The sequence below is a fragment of the Corvus moneduloides genome, chromosome 23 (genome assembly GCF_009650955.1).
Source record: "Corvus moneduloides isolate bCorMon1 chromosome 23, bCorMon1.pri, whole genome shotgun sequence".
Classification (NCBI taxonomy): Eukaryota; Metazoa; Chordata; class Aves; order Passeriformes; family Corvidae; genus Corvus; species Corvus moneduloides.
In genome coordinates, this window is record NC_045498.1 from 2,359,297 (window position 1) to 2,379,694 (window position 20,398).

Consider the following 20,398-nt stretch of genomic DNA (forward strand, 5'->3'; position numbering starts at 1 on the left):
GAATGGGTTAAAAGAAGAAAACTGGTGAGGAGGATTGTAAAGGCTCAATTGACCTTGCAGCTGGGAATAAACCTTGATAAAGCAGTGTGAGCAGCAGACCAGTGTTCCTCCAGCATGGACCAAGTTTATGTACCTCTGCCTGGATGTTGCCTTCGGGATCCCTGGGACAGCTCAGTAGTGGGAATAAATTTGGTCTTTGTGCTTGAGCCATGGGTTTGTGGCTGTCCCGGCTGCCTGCATGTGCTGACTCACACAACAGAGAAGCAAAGTTAGCCAAGGCTCCAAGGCTGTGTTTTAGGCATCTTGGAGCAGCCAAATCCCACCTCTAATGTGTGGATGCAGTGAACACTGCACTGTTCAGCAGCTTGGAAAGATAGAGCTACAAGTGCTCCTGATTTCTGCCCATGCACCAGAGGTACATGTCCCTTTGGACAAGCCCAGCTGTGTCACAATTTAAAGGCACGACTGCCACAAATGGCCAATTTCTCCTGCAAAGCCTTTGTAAGAATTCAGGGCTGTGAACAGCACCAACTGCAAGGGATTTAGGGCTGAATTAGGTACTCACTGGAGTCTGACATTTCCAAAGAGTTACTACAAGCTGTCGGTACCGGAGCATGCCTCCAGCAGATGGGCAGCAAGACCTGCTCTATTCACTCCTGTCTGAAGGATGTCTGGGTGAGCTCAAGGCAGCAAAAGAAAAGCTGCAAGAGTCCCTGCCCCCCTGCAAGGGAAGGCTCGGCACCACAGGCTGTTTATAAATAGCCAGTTTCAGGAAAAGGCCCTTTCCGTTCTGGTGTCAGTACGCTGTAAAGAATAAACAGCTTTCAGAGCTGAAAAAAGCCCTCCTTATCTTCCCATGCAAAACCTGCCTCCATGTGCTCAGCAAGCTCCAGCATTTAGGGCACAGCTGGGGTCCCCCCAGCCAACGGGGAGGCAGGCAGGAGACCCTGAGTCACATCCTCCACAGAAATGTTTGTGGCAGTTTTGATGTGGCCACCAGGCAGAAGACAAGCTCGTTAGCACAGGATGTGCAATCAGGGACCTCATTTCTGGACTGCTGACCTGGGTTACCTGGGATCTCAGAAGAACAAGAGGAGTTGAGTATGCTGGAATAGTGCCCAGGGTGTGAGGGCACAGCCTCTCATTAAAGAACATTACCACACTTCCACAAATCACCTGAGCTGGACTACGGGCTAAAATACATGGTATTCCAGAGGAAAAACAGATGAATACTCTGCCAGTGTGAGACTGGCAACAACAGAGCAATGGGAGGGAGCCTGCAGCTTCTGCTCTGAGAACTGGGCAGCTCAGCCCAGCAGAGCCCCACGGGAACTTCTTTACGGACTTTGTCTAACTCAGAATAGCTCTCAGACCTCTCTAGTGAAGACAACAGTTTCTGGAATCTTGGCACTTTCTGGAAAGCACACCCTGACTTTTCCGTTTGTCTTCATCCCTGGGAACCCAGGCCTATTCTTATGCCCAGTGCAAAGGGGTTGGAAGGGACAGGAGAGGAATGCCATTGGTAGGAGTGGAGGGGAAGCAAAGCCCTGTATATAGCTGGGTCCAATTCCAAGGCAGCATCTTGAAGTCAGCTCTTTGGAGTAGCCAGTGTCAAGCAGAAAAGAGTATGGACAGGGTGTGATCAGCCTGTCCTCCGATCCCAGCATAGCAGTCCCCAAATGAAGAGGGATGCCCAGGTGCTGCGGAGCGATTGCTTGGGGCCCATCGGCGGTGACCTCGCCCTCGTACAGGCACGGGGTGCTGACAGAGCCAGCGTGGGCAGGAAGGGTCCCCGAAACCCGGGACCACCCGGGGCCCCCCGGGACCACTCGGGGCCACCCGGGAACTCCCACGGGGCGCTGCTGCCCCCTCGCGGTACTGGGCGAGAAGCACCGCCCGGTCCGGCCCCAGCGCTGCGGAAGCGGGGAGCGGGGAGCGGGGTGAGGGGAGCGGGGAACGGGGTGAGGGGAGCGGGGAGCTGGGTGAGGGGAGCGGGGAACGGGGTGAGGGGAACGGGGAGCGGGGAACGGGGTGAGGGGAGCGGGGAGCGGGGTGAGGGGAACGGGGAGCGGGGAACGGGGTGAGGGGAGCGGGGAGCGGGGAGCGGGGTGCCAGGTACTGGGTGCTGAGCGGTGGGTGCGGGGAGCTGGGTGCCAGGTGCTGAGCGGTGGGTGATGGGTGCGGGGTGCAGGGTGCTGGGTGCCAGGTACTGGGTGCTGAGCGGTGGGTGCGGGGAGCTGGGTGCCAGGTGCTGAGCGGTGGGTGATGGGTGCGGGGTGCAGGGTGCTGGGTGCCAGGTACTGGGTGCTGAGCGGTGGGTGCGAGGTGTGGGGTGCAGGGAGCTGGGTGCCAGGGACTGGGTGCTGAGCGGTGGGTGCTGGCTGCGGGGTGCAGGGTGCTGGGAGCCAGGGACTGGGTGCTGAGTGGTGGGTGCGGGGTGCAGGGTGCTGGGAGCCAGGGACTGGGTGCTGAGTGGTGGGTGCGGGGTGCAGGGTGCTGGGAGCCAGGGACTGGGTGCTGAGTGGTGGGTGCAGGGTGCAGAGAGCTGGATGCCAGGTACTGGGTGCTGAGCGGTGGATGCTGGGTGTGGGGTGCTGGGTGCCAGGTACTGGGTGCTGAGCAGTGGATGCGGGGTGTGGGGTGCAGGGAGCTGGATGCCAGGTACTGGGTGCTGAGCGGTGGATGCTGGGTGCAGGATGCTGGATGCCAGGTGCGGGATATGGGGTGCCAGGTGCTGGGTGCCAGGTGCTGAGTGCTGGGTGCGGGGTTCGGGGAGCGGGGTGGTGGAGTTGGGAGCAAATCCAAATTAGATTTATCTCGGTGAAGTTTTTTGAAGACTCTCATGAACAGGCATTACAGGCACTCTGGACCTGCTAGTTGTTTTCTGCTATGATTGGACTTAGCACATGAAGAAGAAAGACCCTAAATTCATGCCAGCAGCATGCAAGCTGGTGACTTCTGTTATGGTAATGCAGTGCAGATAACTCTGTGTGATCCAGCCTATCCTTGCTCATCTCACATGGATATGTTCTTGCTGCCACCCTCTGTTGCTACCCACAACAGTTTCTCGGGGGAGAATGATCCCGTCAGTCCCAGGAGAAATCTGCCACTGAGAAAGGACTAATCTCTCCTGGAGGGCTGGGGAATTTTTTTTTAGGATGAATCTACACTGCTGAGTCCATAGGCAGAAATGCAGTGCAGGTGCAGTCCCAAAGGGATTGTGAAGCAGCAAGTGCAGGTGAAGGACTTGTGTGTCACCCTGCACTGCATGTGCCGTGAACTGCCTTGCACTTTAGAGTGACCTCGGTGGTCTGTGAGTCATTCCTCTTCTACTGCTCATTTGTCTGCAGGATTCATTTCTCTGTAGCTGGTCCCATTTCATTGAAGAAGCGTGAGAAAAAAGATACTGCAATTCTGCATTTAAAGAATTGGTTCTTCTAACACTGAATAAATCCCTCAACTTAAAACCACTGTAAACCTTTTTCTTATAACCAGGCTTTACTTCTTCTACAGGGATGGACAGAATTGGAGCTGGGAGATCCAGGAACACAATGCAGACTGATTTTGCCTGCTGGTGATGGATGTGTATAGAGTGGGAAATAGCCAGCATGAAGCTTGAACTGTGCTCCTTTCCTCCCCCATAGGTCAGTCCATGTTGCCATGAAATCATGACCCAGACATTTCCTTCTTTTAGAATTAACGTTTTTATTAACCTTCCCAAAAAACCCTCACCAAACCCCAACTTCCAGGGCACAAAAGCACCTAGAGAAGATGCTGGTGCTGTTCAGCCAAACAATACTGTGTGCAAATTATTAGGCCAGAAATTTGCACAATAAAGCATGCCCATCTTCAAGCAACTGGCTTTGTGTCTGTCACCTCTTCTAAGGTGACACTGAAAAAGCAGATCAAAAGAGAAAGAAAAAGATCTCTTCTTCTTACAAATGAGTGTCATTATTCTTCAAAGCAAGGGAGGAGTGTGGGACTTTATCACCACAAACGTACCACACTGACATGGACACCCTTTCAGAGGAACAGCTCATCCAGGAGAACATACTGTACATCCAGTTGCAGCCAAACAATTCCAGCCTCATTACATATCTTCAGGAAGCATGAATCCAATGCAACCAAGACAGGGATCTGGATTTTTCCAGTAGCCTTCTGTCAAGAGATAAAGCTCCACTTTTAAAGTGCAACGTCTTTTCTTTAACGTGTATTTTCATCTCCTGACAATAGTTTGTTTATTTAGTGTATGTAAGAGACCACTTGCAGTCCAAATTACTTGCTACTGCAGTCCAAAACCCCTACACGTTTCTTTTACTTCCATTTATTTTACAAAGCTTTCCTTAGGAATATAATTTTTGAGGAATGAGCATTATTTCTTCTAGAATACTTCTGAAGCTGAAAGCAAATTCCAGTTTGTTAATGCAACTTCTAGTTTTTTAATGCTCTTAAACAGAGTAAAATGCATTGCCTCACTAAAATGTGTAGTACTGTTGGGATTTACTACATTCTATTTCAAATTAGTTGCTGTCCCAAGTGGTGCCCTCTCCAATGCTGGCCTTCTTTGTAATAAACCCTATTTGTGCTCACCAAAGATTTGTTGAATTTGAACAAGTGTTTTAACAGTTCAGGATGTGAAAATATTTCCCTCCAGGCTGCTTCAATCAAACCAGCTTCAACAAACTGCCCATGTGCATCAAGTTGAATAAATACCTATTTATACAGTCACAGAATTGTTTGGGTTGAAAGAGACCTTAAGATTCATCTCATTCCCACCCCCTGCCATGGGCAGGGACACCTTCCACTGTCCCAGGCTGCTCCAAGCCCTGTCCACCCTGGCCTTGGGCACTTCCAGGGATCCAGGAGCAGCCACAGCTTCTCTGGGCAGCCTGTGCCAGGGCCTCCCCACCCTCACAGGGAAGAATTTCTTCCTAATATCCCATCTAACCCTGCACTGTGACAGTGGGAAGCCATTCCCCTTTGTCCTGTCCCTCCATCCTCCACCCAAAGTCCCTCTCCAGCTTTCCTGGAGCCCCTTCAGGCACTGGAAGGCCACAATAAGGTCACCCTGGAGCCTTCTCTTACTCTATTATACAAGTTTCATCCATGGCCCTGCTCCATATTTACCATCATTTTGACCTGTTGTGGATGCTTCTGGAATTAGAAATTTGTTGTTGTATCAAGCATTTCTCAAAGAAATATTTACATTCTACTCACACTGACTTCTTAAGTTCTTACAGGGCATGACCCCAGGTTTTTTATTCAAAGATTGGATGTACTTTCCTTAAAATACTACAACTCCTGCAGCAGGGAGCAGAAAGGGATCTTCTCTTAAATTCCTTTACTCTTGATTTGCAAGCATTTGCGTTATTGCTGGTGGGACTGCTCGGTACTGGAAGCACGGCTCCTCCTCACCCCAGGCCAGGCTGTCACTCCAGCCCTCACCCTGGCTGAGGTTGTTTGTCCTGTATCAAGAACAGTGTACCCAGCAGGGCCAGGGAAGGGACTCTGCCCCTGCACTCGGCCTTGGTGAGGCCACACCATGAGTACTGTGATCAGTTCTGGGCCCCTCACTTCCAAAAGGACATTTAGGTGCTGGAGCGTGAGCAGAGAAGGACAACAAGGCCTGTGAAGGCTCTAGAAAAACATGTCTTATGAAGAACTGGATTTGTTTAGCCTAGAGGAGGCTCAGGGGGATGACATCGCTCTCTACAACTCCCCAAGAGGTTGTAGTGAGGTGGGTGCTGGTCTCATCTGCTGTGCCTGCAGTGAGAGGACAGGAGGAAATGGCCTTAAGCTGAGACAGTGGAGATTCAGATGAGATATTAGAAAAGATGTTCTCACTCTCAGGTATTGGAAGGGGCTGCCCAGAGTCGGGAAAATCCACAAACGCCAGAGGCTTATGTCCAAAAAAGAGACAGAGGAGTCCTTCAACTTTATTCGAATAAAGGGAGAGAGTCCACCAGGGCACGTGCAAGCACAGATTTCTCTCGGGATTTCAGAGAGTGCAGCCTCCTTTGATCCTAAGCTCCCGGCCGCATGTTGCCCTCTTCCTTTCCCCATCGGCTGAGGTACCAAGAAGGTACAGCCTTCCTGAACTGCCTACCACATATCCCCCCTTGAACCTGTCATTTTACCCCAAAGTTCAGACCATTGTCTATTTGAGGAGCCAAGCTGTCTGGGAGCTGCAACAAAGCTGCTGCCCAAAGTCAGCAGAGATATTAAGGCCCATTTCAAAGATGTTTACACCCATACCTTCACCCATCAAATTATTTGTAAAGACATTAGTATACATCTTTCCTATCCCCAGGGAGGTGGTGGAGTCACCACCCCTGGAGATGTTCAAGAGCCGACGTGATCTGGCGCCGAGTGATGTTTTAGTGATTTAGAGGTTACAGTGGCAGTGCTGGGTGGACGGTGGGCCTGCATGATGTTCCAGAGCTCTTGACGACTCCCTGGTTCCTCACTCCAGCCCTCGCACCCCTCACGCCGGCCGCGCCCGCGGCTGCCCGCGCTCTCAGTCCCCCCACAGCACGCAGGCGCGGCGGCCGCGCAGGCGCGGCGTGGCCGGGCGCTGTCAGCGGGGCCCGCGGTCGCTCCGCTCCGGCCCGGCCATGTCGTACGGGCCGCTCGACCCGCGCGGCCCCGGGGGGCCGCCGCCGCCCCGGGACTTCGGCGGCATCATCCAGACATGCAGCGGCAACGTGCAGCGCATTGCGCAGTACAGTGAGTGCGCGGCCGGGGAGGGACGGGGCGGCCCGGCCCGGCAGCGCCCCGGGGCCGGGAGCGCGGGGGTGCGGCAGGAGCCGGGGTGGGCAGAGGCTCCCTGGAGCGGTTCCGGGCACGGGTGCCCGGGGCAGGCGGACTCGGGGCGGGCTCCCCCCCCGGGCCGGGCACACGGCGGGTGCTGGGCGCGGTGATGCCCAGCCCGGCTGCAGGGCGGGGTGAACGCTGCGGGCGCTCTCGGTGAGTGTCTGTCCCTGTCACCGAGCGTCCCCTTCCCTGCGGCAGTGGCACTACGGCCAGTCCGGCCGCTCGCTGGCCTTGGATGTCCTCAGTGAGGGGCTCCGGGGGCAACAGGAGCCCGAGGTGTCACCGCGCTCGGGAGCAGCTGCTGTCCCAGGGATCTCGAATGGGGATGAGAACGTGCGGCTTCCCCCCTCGCTGTGCTCGCAGCGTCCTGCTCCCGGGCAGGATGTGCCTAAGGTGTTGCAGTTTCTTGGTCGCGTGGTTGTCATTAGAGAGAGTTACCGATATTGTATGATAATCATAGAAATCTCAGTACTGATCCCTGAAATGCTGCTCATAAAAGCAGTCACGTCCTGAAGAGTCTTTGATAAAATGCTTCCTAAGGATACAGTCTTTGCTAAAAGAGACATTAATTGTTTGAGTGCCCATGCAATTTTTTTAAGGGCAAGATCAGTTGAACGTGTTGGTTCCTTAGAAAGTTGATGACTTCTCTGATGATACAAAGCTATTTATGTTACTGAAAATGCTTTGTTCAGTCATGTTCATTTCCCCTTGGTGTAGGCATTGTTAAATTGCTTCAAAGTTTGCCAAATAGCATGGCGTGTTGAGTTTTTTTTCCTTTTGTCCTCTTTTTATTTTTTCCTTTACCCTCCTTCTTTCTCCCTTCCACAGCATTTCTTTAAGCCTCCTGTTCTAAGCAGCTCAGCTTCTCTCTCTCATAGGACAGGCTTCCGCTGTCTCATGACCTGCAGCCATCCTATCTTCATGTGCTGCCTATCTCAAATTAAACAAATAGCCTTACAGTTTTATCGAGGTGGGTGGGAACACACAGAATATCTGTAACATCATTAATGTTACAGTAGTTAACTTTATTACACACTGTATAAAAGCTTTCCATTCAAGCCTAAGAGAAAAAGATATATTGAAGCCTTAAGGCTGTCCTCATTTCTTCTTCCCTATAAGGAAAAGAGCAAACAGTATGCACAGCTGAGTACTATTCACTTCTTTGGGGAGTCTGTGGAGTGAGCATTTCACACAAAATGTACAGAAAACCGGTGGCCTGAGCTGGCTAAACTGTTGTTTGCTCAGTAATGTAACAGTCTTGCAGCTAGAGCAAAGATTGAAGTGTTTCAAGAAATCTTAGCTGTCAGATAGTGAGTATGTGGAAGGCTCTACAGCCTGAAATTAAAAGGGCTTGGAGACAGAAAGCTGTTGACTGAGGGGGCTCCGTGTGTTGGTACATATCCCCTATCCAAAGAACAAAGAGCTCCATCCTCTTCCTTTCATTTCCCAGACACTTTCCTCTCATTTTCTGTAGACTGTGTGTTGCTGTTGGCTGAGATAAACTAAGAAAAGCAAACTGCTGAACCTGGCAAGGGCAGGACAGACAGCACATTGCCTGGCCTGCAAATGGGACTGTGCAAGAATCTCCCCATGCAGAGAAAAATAAGTCCCAGAGTGCCTGGACATTATGGCACAAATGCTGTTTGCCAAGTCCTCAGCATCCGCACTCAGAGTGCAGTCCGTGTGCCGTTTGTCACCAGCTTGACTATGAATTTTTCTGACCTTCTTGTGTCTGACAGAGCTGTGAAATATGTGCAGTCTTGCTTGCTGGAAGCCAAGCTCAGTATACGAGGAGTTGCCAACCAGCTCTTCACTGTATAACCTAATAGAAGTCTGAAATTCTAGGTTAGGATACACTTGGTGGATGTAAAAGCTAATTACTGGCTAATTACTGATTAACTCATATTGCAGTTTTAGCTGAGATGCACTTGTTATAAGCCACTGGACATCCCTTTAAAAGAAGTGGCCGTGGTAGGGATCAGATGCTTCTCCAGCAACATATTTATTCAGCTGCAGAGGCTCCGGGCTGAAAGTAGAAGTTACACAGAAGGGTGTCTCTGAATTGGAAGAAACTCTTGTTAAACTTGTGGGATAATTCAGTTCAATTCAGTTGCCTGTGGAACTGTATTACGGTGTTCCTCCTTGGCCTTGCCTCTCACTGCATGATGCGACAGTATAGATTTCATGATCGATTTGGGACAATCAGTCTTTGTGCTGCTGTTATGAGTGCTGAGCCCAGCATGTCAGTATTGATAAAAACTGTGCTGCTGCAGAATAAAGTGGATCAGCTTCTTGATCTGTCAAAGAAGTATTCTAAGATAGAGGGAGTGGGAAGAGAAAATGTACTTGCTTTTCAGGTAGATTAATGGTTTGATGTGATTCATTGTGTGGTTTCATGATCAGAGTGCCTATACAAGGAAAATAGTGGGAAAACATTGGAGATAAGGGAGAAGGAGGTCTAAAATATCTCTCTGCGCTACAACATGATTTCGAATTGACAAAGGCCAACTGTGAGGTGCACATTGCTATCTGTTGTTCTTGAAAGACTGTTTGTGCCGGTATTATGAAAGGTTTGGACTATCATGAGTAGAAAAATGCAGGTCTGGGGGAGTTTTTTGAAACTAATAGCAACACTTGTCATTTTCTTTTTATTTTTTTTAACAGAGCACTAATAATTTAAGTAACTTTAAAATAATGTAAAAGTGGCAACACAGCATAGTGAAGTTATTCTGCAGCAGTGATAGCCTAAAATACTGAAATAGCAAGGCTGGTAGAAACAGCTCTGTTAGTTGGTCTAAAAAGGTTGAGGAAGAGGCGTGCATAAGCTTTTAGCTCCACTGACTTCTCTTCAGGGTACCTATGCCTCACTGTCACTTTCTTGTCTGAAAGTTAGTTTGTTAGGCTGGATCATGTATAGGTGGGGATGTTTAAAATACACTTTGCATTTCACAGAATCCCAAAACTATTGAGTTTGGAATGGACCTCTGGAGTTCATCTGGTCCAGCCCCTGGTAAAGCAGGTTCCCCCCAAGCAGGTTGTGCAGGATGGCATCCAGGCAGGGTTTGAATACCTCCAGGGAAGGAGACTCCACAGCTTCTGTAGGCAGCCCATTCCAGGGCTTTGTCATCCTCTCAGCAAAATAATTTTTCCTCATATTTAGATGGAACTTCCTGTGTTTCAGTTGTGGCTGTTGTCCCATGTGCTGTCTCTGGACACCAGTGAGAAGAGTCTGGTCCACATCCTCTTGGCATCCACCAATAAATACTTGTATATATTTAAAGCAAAGAATTTAAGTGTTGCCTTACTAGGTTAAGTCAGACATTGAAATAAATTTAGCTTTTAGCTTTCTTTTGGGGAAAGCTAAAAGAATACATTCAAGAAGGAATAAAATATATTTGAACTTGTCTTACTAACTCATCCTGTGATCTCTTTATCTTCAGCTGCTCAAATAAAGAATTTGATGAGCCAGCTGGGAACCAAGCAGGATTCCAGCAAGCTTCAGGAAAATTTGTGAGTATTAAATGAGCAAACATTGGTATAGATGTTCTTCCATTTCTGTCTGTGTTCTTAGGGAAAGTGGGTTACTCGCTTTGGGGAGATGCTTTATTAGATAAATTTAATACAGTCCTACAAACCCAGAATGACTAGCTGCATTAAGTAGTTTACTGGACAAATTAAGGTGTTTCTGCAGGACTCTGGAGAAGCCATTCAAAACTTCTAAGTAGGAACAGTTCTTTCTATAGTTTCTATATAGTTTTTCTATAGTTTCTTTAAAAAGCAGTAGTACATCAGCCATGCATTAGCATTAGCTGTCCTCTGAGGAGTAGTCATAGTAGCTTCACTCATGGTTTAGAAGAAATGAATGCCATACCGGGTATTTGGTCCTCACATGAGACAAGTAAGGAAAAACAGTAAGGAAGCCCCATAACTGGTGAAAAAGTAGCTTGTAGTACAGATCGATTTAGGCAGCAGAAAGATTAGCAATCATATATAGCAGCCAAAATGTCACATGTAATTTCAGAAGAATAATATGCCAGTGGGGGACAATGTAGAAGACATTTAAACAGGTGTAGTTCAAACTGACCCCTGGAGAGACTGTACAGGGGCTCTCTGTGTCTGAGCATCTTTTACAAATTCGTGAAGCATAAATAGCACGTTATGGAAAGAATAATTTTTGAGGTCGTCAAAGAAAACTTCAAAGTACTTTCTTCCACTCTATTCATGTGACAGTACCTTGAATCTCTGAATGCACAATTATTCTGGTTTTTATAATGTCGATTTTTTGATAAGTTCATGACTTGTGGTGGAAGATATACGTACTTTATTTGAAGGATGAGATCAGAGTCCAATTGGGAGAGAAAGGGATTTGTTTCCTTGAGCTGCTCAGTTGACTCAATCTCTGTTTAATCAGTAGGTTAAAGAACTAATCACTGGTGACCAAACAAATGCCTGCCGATTTAACATCACTGTAGAAATTGCATAATCTCTCCTCTTTGGGGTGAGTGGCTGCACCCCACAAATTGTCAGCTGCCATACAAACTTAACAAAAGGCATGGATGTTTTGTTCAGTTTACATATACAGCTCATACAATAATGGTACCTGAATGCCTTGATTTGTGTGTCTGTTGGGCCAAGTAAGTGACTTTCACTTAAGCATCTTGTACCCACTGAATGCAAAAGAAATTGCTTCTGGTTTTAGTATTTTTTTTCCTAGTTTACAGTATAGTTTTTATATATTAGTATTAGATACTTCACAACAATAGCTTCATATTGCAATGTTGTTGGACACCATAAAGGCTCAAGGGAAAGCCTTGCGATTCTGAAGTAGAAGCTGGATTGTTCTTCTTTCTGACCACCGTTTTTCACAAAAGTGAAGAATTTTATATCAGAGTCTCTGTACTTTTATCAAATGTACATTTAACCAATGAAGTTGGTGGTTGTCAAGTGAAGAGTTAGTTACTGATTGGTATGATAAGGAATTCACCCTAAAAGAGGTATTATATTCACTAAATAAAGTTGTTTCTCTCTTATGCCATTGGAGAAAAAGATATTTTTAAAGCTACTGAATTATACTAGTTAGCAGGGAGCAAAGAAGTTATTTGAATCTTTTTTTAAAAATGTAGTCCAGAGTCAAGTTGATTTAAAAAAAAAACAAAGTACATCTCTGATCCTTTAGGTTGGAAAAAACCTACTGTAAGGCTGTGTGATCTCAGAACCCCTATTTAGTCATCATTCTGGACACTAAATGCTCAGTGGCTGCTTTTTAGGTAGATCTTGTATAATTGCCTTTGAACTTCTATTTCAGACAACAGCTGCAGCACTCTGCAAACTGCCTTGCCAAAGAGACCAATGAATATCTGAAGGAGTTGGGGTCTCTGCCACTTCCCCTGTCTGCTTCTGAACAGGTAGGCAGGCAGAATTTTCTGGACATACTTCTAGATGACTCATTTCATTAATCTAGGGTAGACCACAACCTCACAAATCCTGAACTGGCACAGCTGAAGAGACAGCAGCATTTTGAAATGAAGGATGATGGTGAAATAGAGAAGCTCATTAAGCTGGCTGCATCCTGGCTGCTTATATGACACTGGGAAAGCTATGTTTCCCAGGAGCAAATAGGTACAAAACTTTCCCACATGAGAATAAGAGGCCCTAAATGTTTGGGGAGAACTCAGTGTGCAATTCTGGTGTTCTGAGTAAATTTCTGAAAAACAATCTTGTTTACAAAGCGCCTGGTGGTGCAAGGTAGTGTTTTAGGATAAGAATTCAGAGCACACTGCCTATCAGTATGAAATGTGAGCATGCCAGTAAGCTTTCTCTTGCATGTGATTTATTGGGGGGGCAGGTAGGGGAAGCTGGCTCACTTTGCTTATATTTGAATAAAGCAAAATATGATGAGGCAAAGATTATGATTGTCTCTTACCAAATAATAGTTTGAGTTCCTGCTCCCTGTGGGAAAGGGAAGGAACAGTCCTCTGCTGCTAGTGTCAATTCACCACTGCCTGTTTTTGGGATACTGTTGTAGGATGATCTGGGGGTGTGGGTCAGCAGATGTTGTCTTGGTCTAATTCTGTATTTAAGGTTTATATGTCAGTTGGAAGCATGGCCATGTTTTGCTGGTTTGTTCAGCAAATATTTTTCAGTTAATCTTCTGTGGTGAACAAAATCCTGTCATGTGCATCTCACTGAATGTAACCCACGGAAAGTTCAGTCAAAATCTGCAGGAGCTGGAATCAGAATGCTGAGGATCTGCTCTGGCAGAAGGGTTGTTGCTTCCAGAGGGTTCAGATGGAAGCTTCAATGTATTATGAGGCTGCTGTAGTGGCTTTTTATAGAAAAAAAAATAATTGAAAATATTTATTTCCTTGAAATGATTATTGAATTGGTACAAGCTCATTGCAGGATTACAGTCCTGGAAATCCCACAGTTTGAGCCAGCTGTTGCAAATCTCTCTATCAGAAAACATAGGACCTGACCTAGCATTGTCCTTGGGACAAGCTTTTCCACAACTTCTTATTTCACATTACTGGAATGTCACAACAGTCAAAGAAGATGTCCTGTGGAGGCTAAATAAATTGATATTGTAAAACAAGGATGAAAAGGATTATTGCAATTAATGTATTTGGAGAAAAGATAAACTGAAATGGTTATCAGGACTAAGGATGTTATCTGATCTAATAATAACAGGCTTGTAGTGTGGCATGGTTGGGAGAGACACCTTAGGAGACTGGGACAGTGGGTGTTGTCATTAGCTCTGGAAGTGTGGGGTTTCCTGTGTTTATGAGAAGTTTAAGTACTATGAGGTTGGCTAAGTGAAGGAATGGTGGGAAAAAGCACCGTAGGTAACCAAATGGTATGTAGTTAAATGTGGTGAATTATTGGAATGTGATTAGAATAAAAGTAATGGCATACTTCAGACTTTAAAACTAGATTGAAATTGGAGAGCCTTGTTGCACAAAACTGTCCTGCATTTGGCAAGGCATGGAGCATTGGTTTAAGGAATTAAAACATGGTGGGCTTTTTGTTCTATCCAGCGCCCCAGACCGCTGGCACCAGAAGATCACTGAATGCCAGCATTCTTTGTTGTTGTTGTTGTTGTGGTTATGATGGTTTTCTAAGGGTCTGACAGTCACTTTATAATGAATGGGAATGTCTAAACTCTTGTTTGTGTTTCAATTCTTCAGCGCCAACAGAGGCTTCAGAAAGAACGATTAATGAATGACTTCTCCACGGCCTTAAATAATTTCCAGGCAGTACAGAGGCGAGTGTCAGAGAAGGAAAAAGAGACCATAGCAAGGGCGAGAGCTGGCTCCCGTATCTCTGTAAGTATTATGGGAATTTGGAGTGATATAGTGAGCTACGAGTCTTCTGAGAGATCTTGTACTTGCCTTCCAACCTCATACCTGTCTACTGACACCTTACTGAGTGCAGCTGAGGCATTGGTGCAGTACTTTTGCTATTGCAGGTGTTGGAAGTAACCTCTCAATTCAGTGTGCTCCAGTGTCAGTATGGAGGAGGGAGGGAATCCTGGTAGTTGCAAATGTTGCAGGAGATGAGATGGGAAGTCAAAGTATAGTGAATAGGAAAGTATTGCAGGCTGCTCTTCACTTGATGTCAGCCCTATGCTATAAATTTTAAGAGTTCAGATGGAAGCTTAACACACCTTAAATTACACTCACACTGTGTTGCTTTATATTCCTATAGCTTCTGTCCTGCTAATATCTCCAATGTATGTTCACTGTTACGTTTTGACAAACCCCTGTGGCTACTAAGAATTCATAATAAAATGGCCAGTGAAAGCATTTCTCTCCTTTTGCCTCAGGGCTTTCTGCTAGTTCTGCGTTCTTAATTTCTGCAAGGAAACACATTTATCCATTGGATTATGCTCTAAATTTTTTGCTTCATGTTGGGAAAGGAGATTACAGACATTGACAGCTGATTCGAGAACTGGACTGGCTGCTTTTGATCATTCAGTTGCCTCTGATTGGCAGAGACAATCTGAATCTAAAAATTAAATCTAAAGATGAAGCTAAAACTAATCTTACATAACCTGAGTTTAATCTGAAAGCTGCAGTGACAGTGGCATTCTCCAGGAACTCTCTGGACAGTATATGCCTTGGTCTTCAAGATACTGCTGGTGATTTTGTGCATGGTCCTGGTAGTCTGTGAGAGTAGTGACTCCTTTATCTCTTCCAGGCTGATGAGCGGTTCAGAGAAGAACAGCTTGTTTCATTTGATAGGTAATAACTTTGTACTCTTGAGGTTTTCATTACATATAACTAAAGTTTTTATGGTATGGTATGTTACTGTAATTCAGGCCAGACTCTGCTGGCTGGATGCAAAGCAAAAAGAGTTGAAAAGCAATTATTACAGCACATGTAATATACTATGTAAGAAACTGCATATGACAGTATTTTATCCTCCTTAAGTACAGACTCTGTGATTATTACCCTGAGGGGAATAGTAGTGCCCTTAGGATGTGGCAGCTGGAGCTCCTGGTGTTCAGGCCTGTAAACACAAGATTACCAGACAGGATTTCACTCACTGTGACTCTTTCCACAGAGTGCTGTGTATTTATATCATGGGTTTAGATGTTCTCTAGCAGCCCAATTGAAGCTACAGCAGAATAGCAGATGAGGCTGCCAAAAATTCAGAAGTCCTGGACATTGTGCACTGGCAAACTAATCCTAGAATGTGCACAACAAGACAGCATTACTGTCACCTGTCAGACAGTTGTACTGCTTCTGCAGTAACAGTGTGCCTGTGTGGTAGACGGCTTTGTAAAATGTTGCATCAACTCTACAGTGTGGTAAAGAGAGTCTGAGCCCCTCCAGAAGTACCTGTGATTAATGTGTCAACTGGCCTGAAATCTGTTGGCCCTGTCTGTATAAATCCTTTCACTTTCTGAATCAAGAGACCTTGGTGACCTGTCTTACCCTCCCTCTGCAAACTGCCCTTCATCTGCTCAGCTGCTTGGTGTGTGTCCCTTCATTAGCCCTGGGCTTTCACTCTGAGCAGGGGTGAAACCCCAGGTGTTCAGTTATGCAGGTGCTGGGATGGGTTTGAAGGCCTTGCACACTAAAGCAGTGGGACCCAGAGGCTCTTAGCACAGTGAGAGATGATGGCACACAGCAGCTATTCCACTTTCAAAGCTGTTCTTGTGTGCTATGTGTCAGAAACTTCTGCTTTTGAGATCTGCAGACCCTATGGTCATCTCAGAGCTGAATTACTGGAATGGTCAGCTGTGTCTGACCTACTCATGTAGTTTATTTTCATTTCTTTAGGCACTTTTATATTTAGTGTTGTACCGAACACTGGACTGGTACAATGCTTTCTGGTGCACTTCTCTATTGAAAAGATGGAGATGTTGCCCTTGAAGAACTTTTTAAGCTGAACATAGAGATGGCCTTGTATTATAGGTGCTGGCTCCACTCTAATTGGTGTAACTTCAGCAGCAGTTGTGAAGAACCAGCTCATCAGGAGAGGGGTAGACTGGGATGCAGAGTTACTTGAGTTTTAATACCTCTTTTGGTGGGTAATTTAATTCAAAGTTCTTACTAGACTAATGAATTGAAATACTAAAACACTGTAGTCTTATCTCCAAATGCCAGATAAGCAAGAAGCTTTGAATCCAGAGGTTTGTCAGGTGTTCTTCTGTTCTGTTAATGTGCTTGCAGGCTGCTCTCTATCAGAACTTTCACCCTGATTTCTCCTTTTTGGAGGGATGGTAAGAAGCAAGGAATGTACAAGTATTTCTTAAAAAAAGCAGAACTGAAATAAGCAGGTTTCTTCTATAATGCTGTAGATAACTGTTACATTCTTGAACTGAGTGTTCTATGCATGTAACTGCTTTCTAGTTTCTTCACATTGCCTGATCTGTGCCTTTTTTCAATTGTCACAACAGTCACAAATTGGTCCTGCCCTTGTACACAGTGACAGGGCCAAGAACCTGAGGGTTGTTCTGTAGAAAACTCTTCAAACTTAATTCATTTTGCCATAAAATGCAGCATTGAAGTACCTACAGTCAGGGAGAGACTGACTTTCCCTCTCTTTCTAGTGGTGAAGATTGGAATCAGATGCAGTCTCAGGAAGAAGATGTGGCAATAACTGAACAGGACCTTGAACTCATTAAAGAAAGAGAAACCGCAATCAGGCAATTAGAGGTGACCAGTCGATCCTGCACAGTTAACAGTACTGGGAGATAAAGGAGTCGTGCAGTGCTAATTAATGGGATGGGCTGAGGAGAGCTGATGGTGGAGGAATAGATTCTTGTAGAGAGGATTGATGCCAATATAATCTCCCTGCTCCTGTTGAAGGAGGTATATTTTCCCTCAGTGTTGACTGGTGATCCTTCAGAGATGGCAGGAGCAATTCATGTTACAGCGTTCATATTGTGCTAATTGCTAATGTGATGAAACAAATATTCAGTAGCAGGAGTATTGTAGGCTCCCATTGTTAATCCCAAGGTGGTAACATCAAGTCACCTCAGTCAGTGAATGCTGGTGTCTATTCTGATGCTTTGAGTGATGGTCAGAAGAGGTGCTAAGAGGGAGGATTAGAAAAAATTGTACGCAGTGTTTGTTGTAACTTGTTAAACTGTTGTCTTCAGGCAGACATTTTGGATGTCAATCAGATATTTAAGGATTTAGCCATGATGATTCATGACCAAGGAGATATGATTGGTAAGTGCATTTGGATAATAAGTTTTTTCTTGATTCAGTTACATGTTTTGTGTACATGGATTAAATTTTTCAGTATTTTGCATTAAAAATATTGTATTTCTGGTTATAATTTTTAAACACTGAAGCTCTGAAATATTTTGCAATGAGTTCTCCTGCTTTTTCCATAGATAGCATAGAGGCAAATGTGGAAAGTGCAGAAGTCCATGTGGAAAGAGCCAGTGAGCAGTTACAGAGAGCTGCCTATTATCAGGTAAATTCTATGTGCTTGCTTGATTGTCAGTGTATAGTTGAGCAATAATGAAACAGGCTGAGCAAGACACTGAGGACTGCAGCACACCAGACTAGTTATTAAAACCAGCTCGTGCAAGCTGGCATTCACTCAAAATTGACTGCAAGGAATATATAAAGCACTTGAGTCTAAAACATGATACTGAAATTCACCTTGTACTTTAGAGTAGATAGAGTCTGGCCTTTCACAGTCTGCAAGCCTAAGTGTTTACCTGTCTTTGTTGTTGTTAGGAGTTAGCAGAAGAAACAAGAACAAATTCTGATGTTGTATCCAACTTGTAAACATATCAGCCAAGAAACTGATATGCAAAAATTTATGCCCAGACTCAGGTAACTTCTGGTGACCAGGATTTGCAACACTTCTGTCCAGCTGCTGAGTTTCTATCCCATAGTCTGGGCTCCCTGTCCCATCACATCTCTTGCAGTGGCTCTCACAGCTGTATAGTAGCCAGTGTTTTCTGTAGCTTCCTTTCAGCATCCTTGTCCCTGTAGGTCTGACTTCTGTGAAGGGGTAAGGGTTCTGCTTTAGTCAGTCCCATTACTGCTGGGACTTCAGGCTTCCACACAAGATAAATACTGGACTCTTCCAAGCTGTTAAGTGGGAGATACTGGAAGGCAATAAAACTCCAATGCTGTTGAGTGCAAGGGTCAGAAGTTGCCTTTACCATCTGGCAGCGTGTAGTAGTAGTCTCTCTCTCCATGGCTTCCTTACCAAAGTTCTGAGGTATTTATAAATCTAAGTTTGGGAGCTGTTGGACATGTTTTGCATGTGTTTTTTTTTTTCTGGATGGAGAAGGAAGTGGTTATATATAACTACCCTCAAATCCTTAGATGCCAAGTTAAAAATGTTTGGTGTATATGGATGGTAGTTTCCTGTGATGAATAAAGTGAGGAAAGCTGTAAAATCCAAGTCCATGTACATGAAATAATTTAAAATGTACAAATGCAACACCAAGCCCAAGTGGCCATGGGAAGATTGTGTCGGAGAGCTGCTCAGGAGTTCGATTAGGATTACCTGAAAAATCTAAATAGCTAGAAAGGTTTGGTCTTCTCTGAGACTTGTATTTTCCTTAAGAGAAAAGAGAAGCAAAACCTGTCACATTTTGACTTAACTGCATCTCTCAGACCACTGAACTCCTAAAATTAACAATATTCATCTGTAGAATCATGGAGTTTAAGGAACATATAAAAGCGTTCAGACCACACTAGTTACTTCTCTCAAATAACTGTGGGTATCAAGTGCTCTTGTTCGCCCAAGTTAGTAATGTGAATGGTAGCCTTGCTTTTTCCTCAAGTGTTCCTGGTGTCAGTGGCTTTTTTTTTTCTCTTATTAGAAGAAATCTCGTAAGAAGATCTGTATCCTGATTCTTGGCCTTGCTGTGGCCTGTATAATCATAGGACTCCTTATCTGGCTGACAAAAACATGAAATCTTCCCATGGAACCCAGTCTCACTGCTGAGATATTTTCTCTCAGAGCAAACAGGCTGACTAGTCTCGGAGATGAATTGACCACCCTGAGAGAGCACAAGCTGGAACTCCTTCTAGTAATAGATATTAGCAACTAATGTGCAGATAACTAGTATTTGGAATTAGTGACCCATGGAGACAGTATTTATCAGTTAATATACAAATTATATTGCTTTATGTAACTAAAATCTTGTGGTTTTGCTTTCTGTAATGTGTTATGCCCTGTCCCAGCTGTATGCTGAAGTGTGATCAATAATTGGAGATGTCTTGTTTTTGACAAGTCGCACAACTTTAACATTTTGTATGTGTAGGTAACTTTGTTGGACTGGAATGAGAATGACACTCAAAAACAGCACACCACCAAGTCACATTATGTAAATCCAGCAGTTTCTAAAGTCTCCAGTATCTGCCCCATGGTTTTATTGTCTCCAGGTGGCTGTGGTTATAGATTCTCTTGAAGAAAAGGATGTTATTACAGATTTGAGAGGCAAGGAGGGTATGCATGGATGATAATTTGAATCTCTGCATGCTGGTCAGTTTAGCCTTGAGACTCATAACTGTGTTGTTTAAATTTTTTGGGTGTGGTTGGGGTTGTTTTTTCACAAAATGCATCACTTGAGGAGAGAATGTTCTTTGACTTAGAATCTCACAGTGCAACCTCCTTAGACAAACTAGCTGGTCGCTTACTAGTGGACAAATAAATCTCTTCCGATGCTGACTCAAGCACTAAGTATAAAAAGTTCAGCTGCTCACTCTCAATTGTTTTTAGAAGCTTCCAGGGAGAAAAACACTTAAAAATGAGGAAGTGGGCACCTAAGTTTACAAGCTAGCAAGATTAGTGAAGAGTGTTAGCAGAAATCTTGCTTCTGAAGAAGTGCTCTTGAAACTCACTTGTAGTGTTCTAGTAAGTATTATGTGTGGCTTGTGAACATTTGGTATTTTCAATTCTTTATGAAACAGAAAGTGCAGAAACTGCCTGAGTGAAGTGCTAGGATTTTCAGACTGAGAATGTGTGTGCAAATGAAAAAGATTGCTGCTTCCAGCTCATAGGGTTGAGCAGAACAAGCAGCCACTCCCCACTTCGATGTAGCTCTGAACTGACGTGCACTGAGGGAACAGTAATCTGTCCAAAGCCCAAGGGGGGGTGG

The 20,398-nt window shown here is 45.3% G+C and overlaps 1 protein-coding gene and 1 long non-coding RNA gene across 2 annotated transcripts in view; both read left to right on the plus strand.

Annotated features, from left to right (window-relative positions):
* Nucleotides 1-2,510: 2,510 nt before the first annotated feature.
* LOC116455183 lies at nt 2,511-4,728 on the plus strand. Its single transcript, XR_004244325.1, has 2 exons — nt 2,511-2,966; nt 3,514-4,728. It is a non-coding gene; the product is annotated as an uncharacterized LOC116455183 (long non-coding RNA).
* Nucleotides 4,729-6,588: 1,860 nt separating this feature from the next.
* PPP1R8 (protein phosphatase 1 regulatory subunit 8) overlaps nt 6,589-20,398 on the plus strand; it is a 43,976-nt gene continuing 30,166 nt past the window's right edge. The window contains exons 1-8 of the mRNA XM_032132041.1: nt 6,589-6,726; nt 10,254-10,323; nt 12,119-12,218; nt 13,998-14,135; nt 15,010-15,053; nt 16,871-16,976; nt 17,423-17,495; nt 17,663-17,745. Coding sequence (XP_031987932.1) covers nt 17,678-17,745 — 68 coding nt within the window. The 5' untranslated portion in view covers nt 6,589-6,726; nt 10,254-10,323; nt 12,119-12,218; ... (3 more) ...; nt 17,423-17,495; nt 17,663-17,677. The remainder of the gene's footprint in view (nt 6,727-10,253; nt 10,324-12,118; nt 12,219-13,997; nt 14,136-15,009; nt 15,054-16,870; nt 16,977-17,422; nt 17,496-17,662; nt 17,746-20,398) is intronic.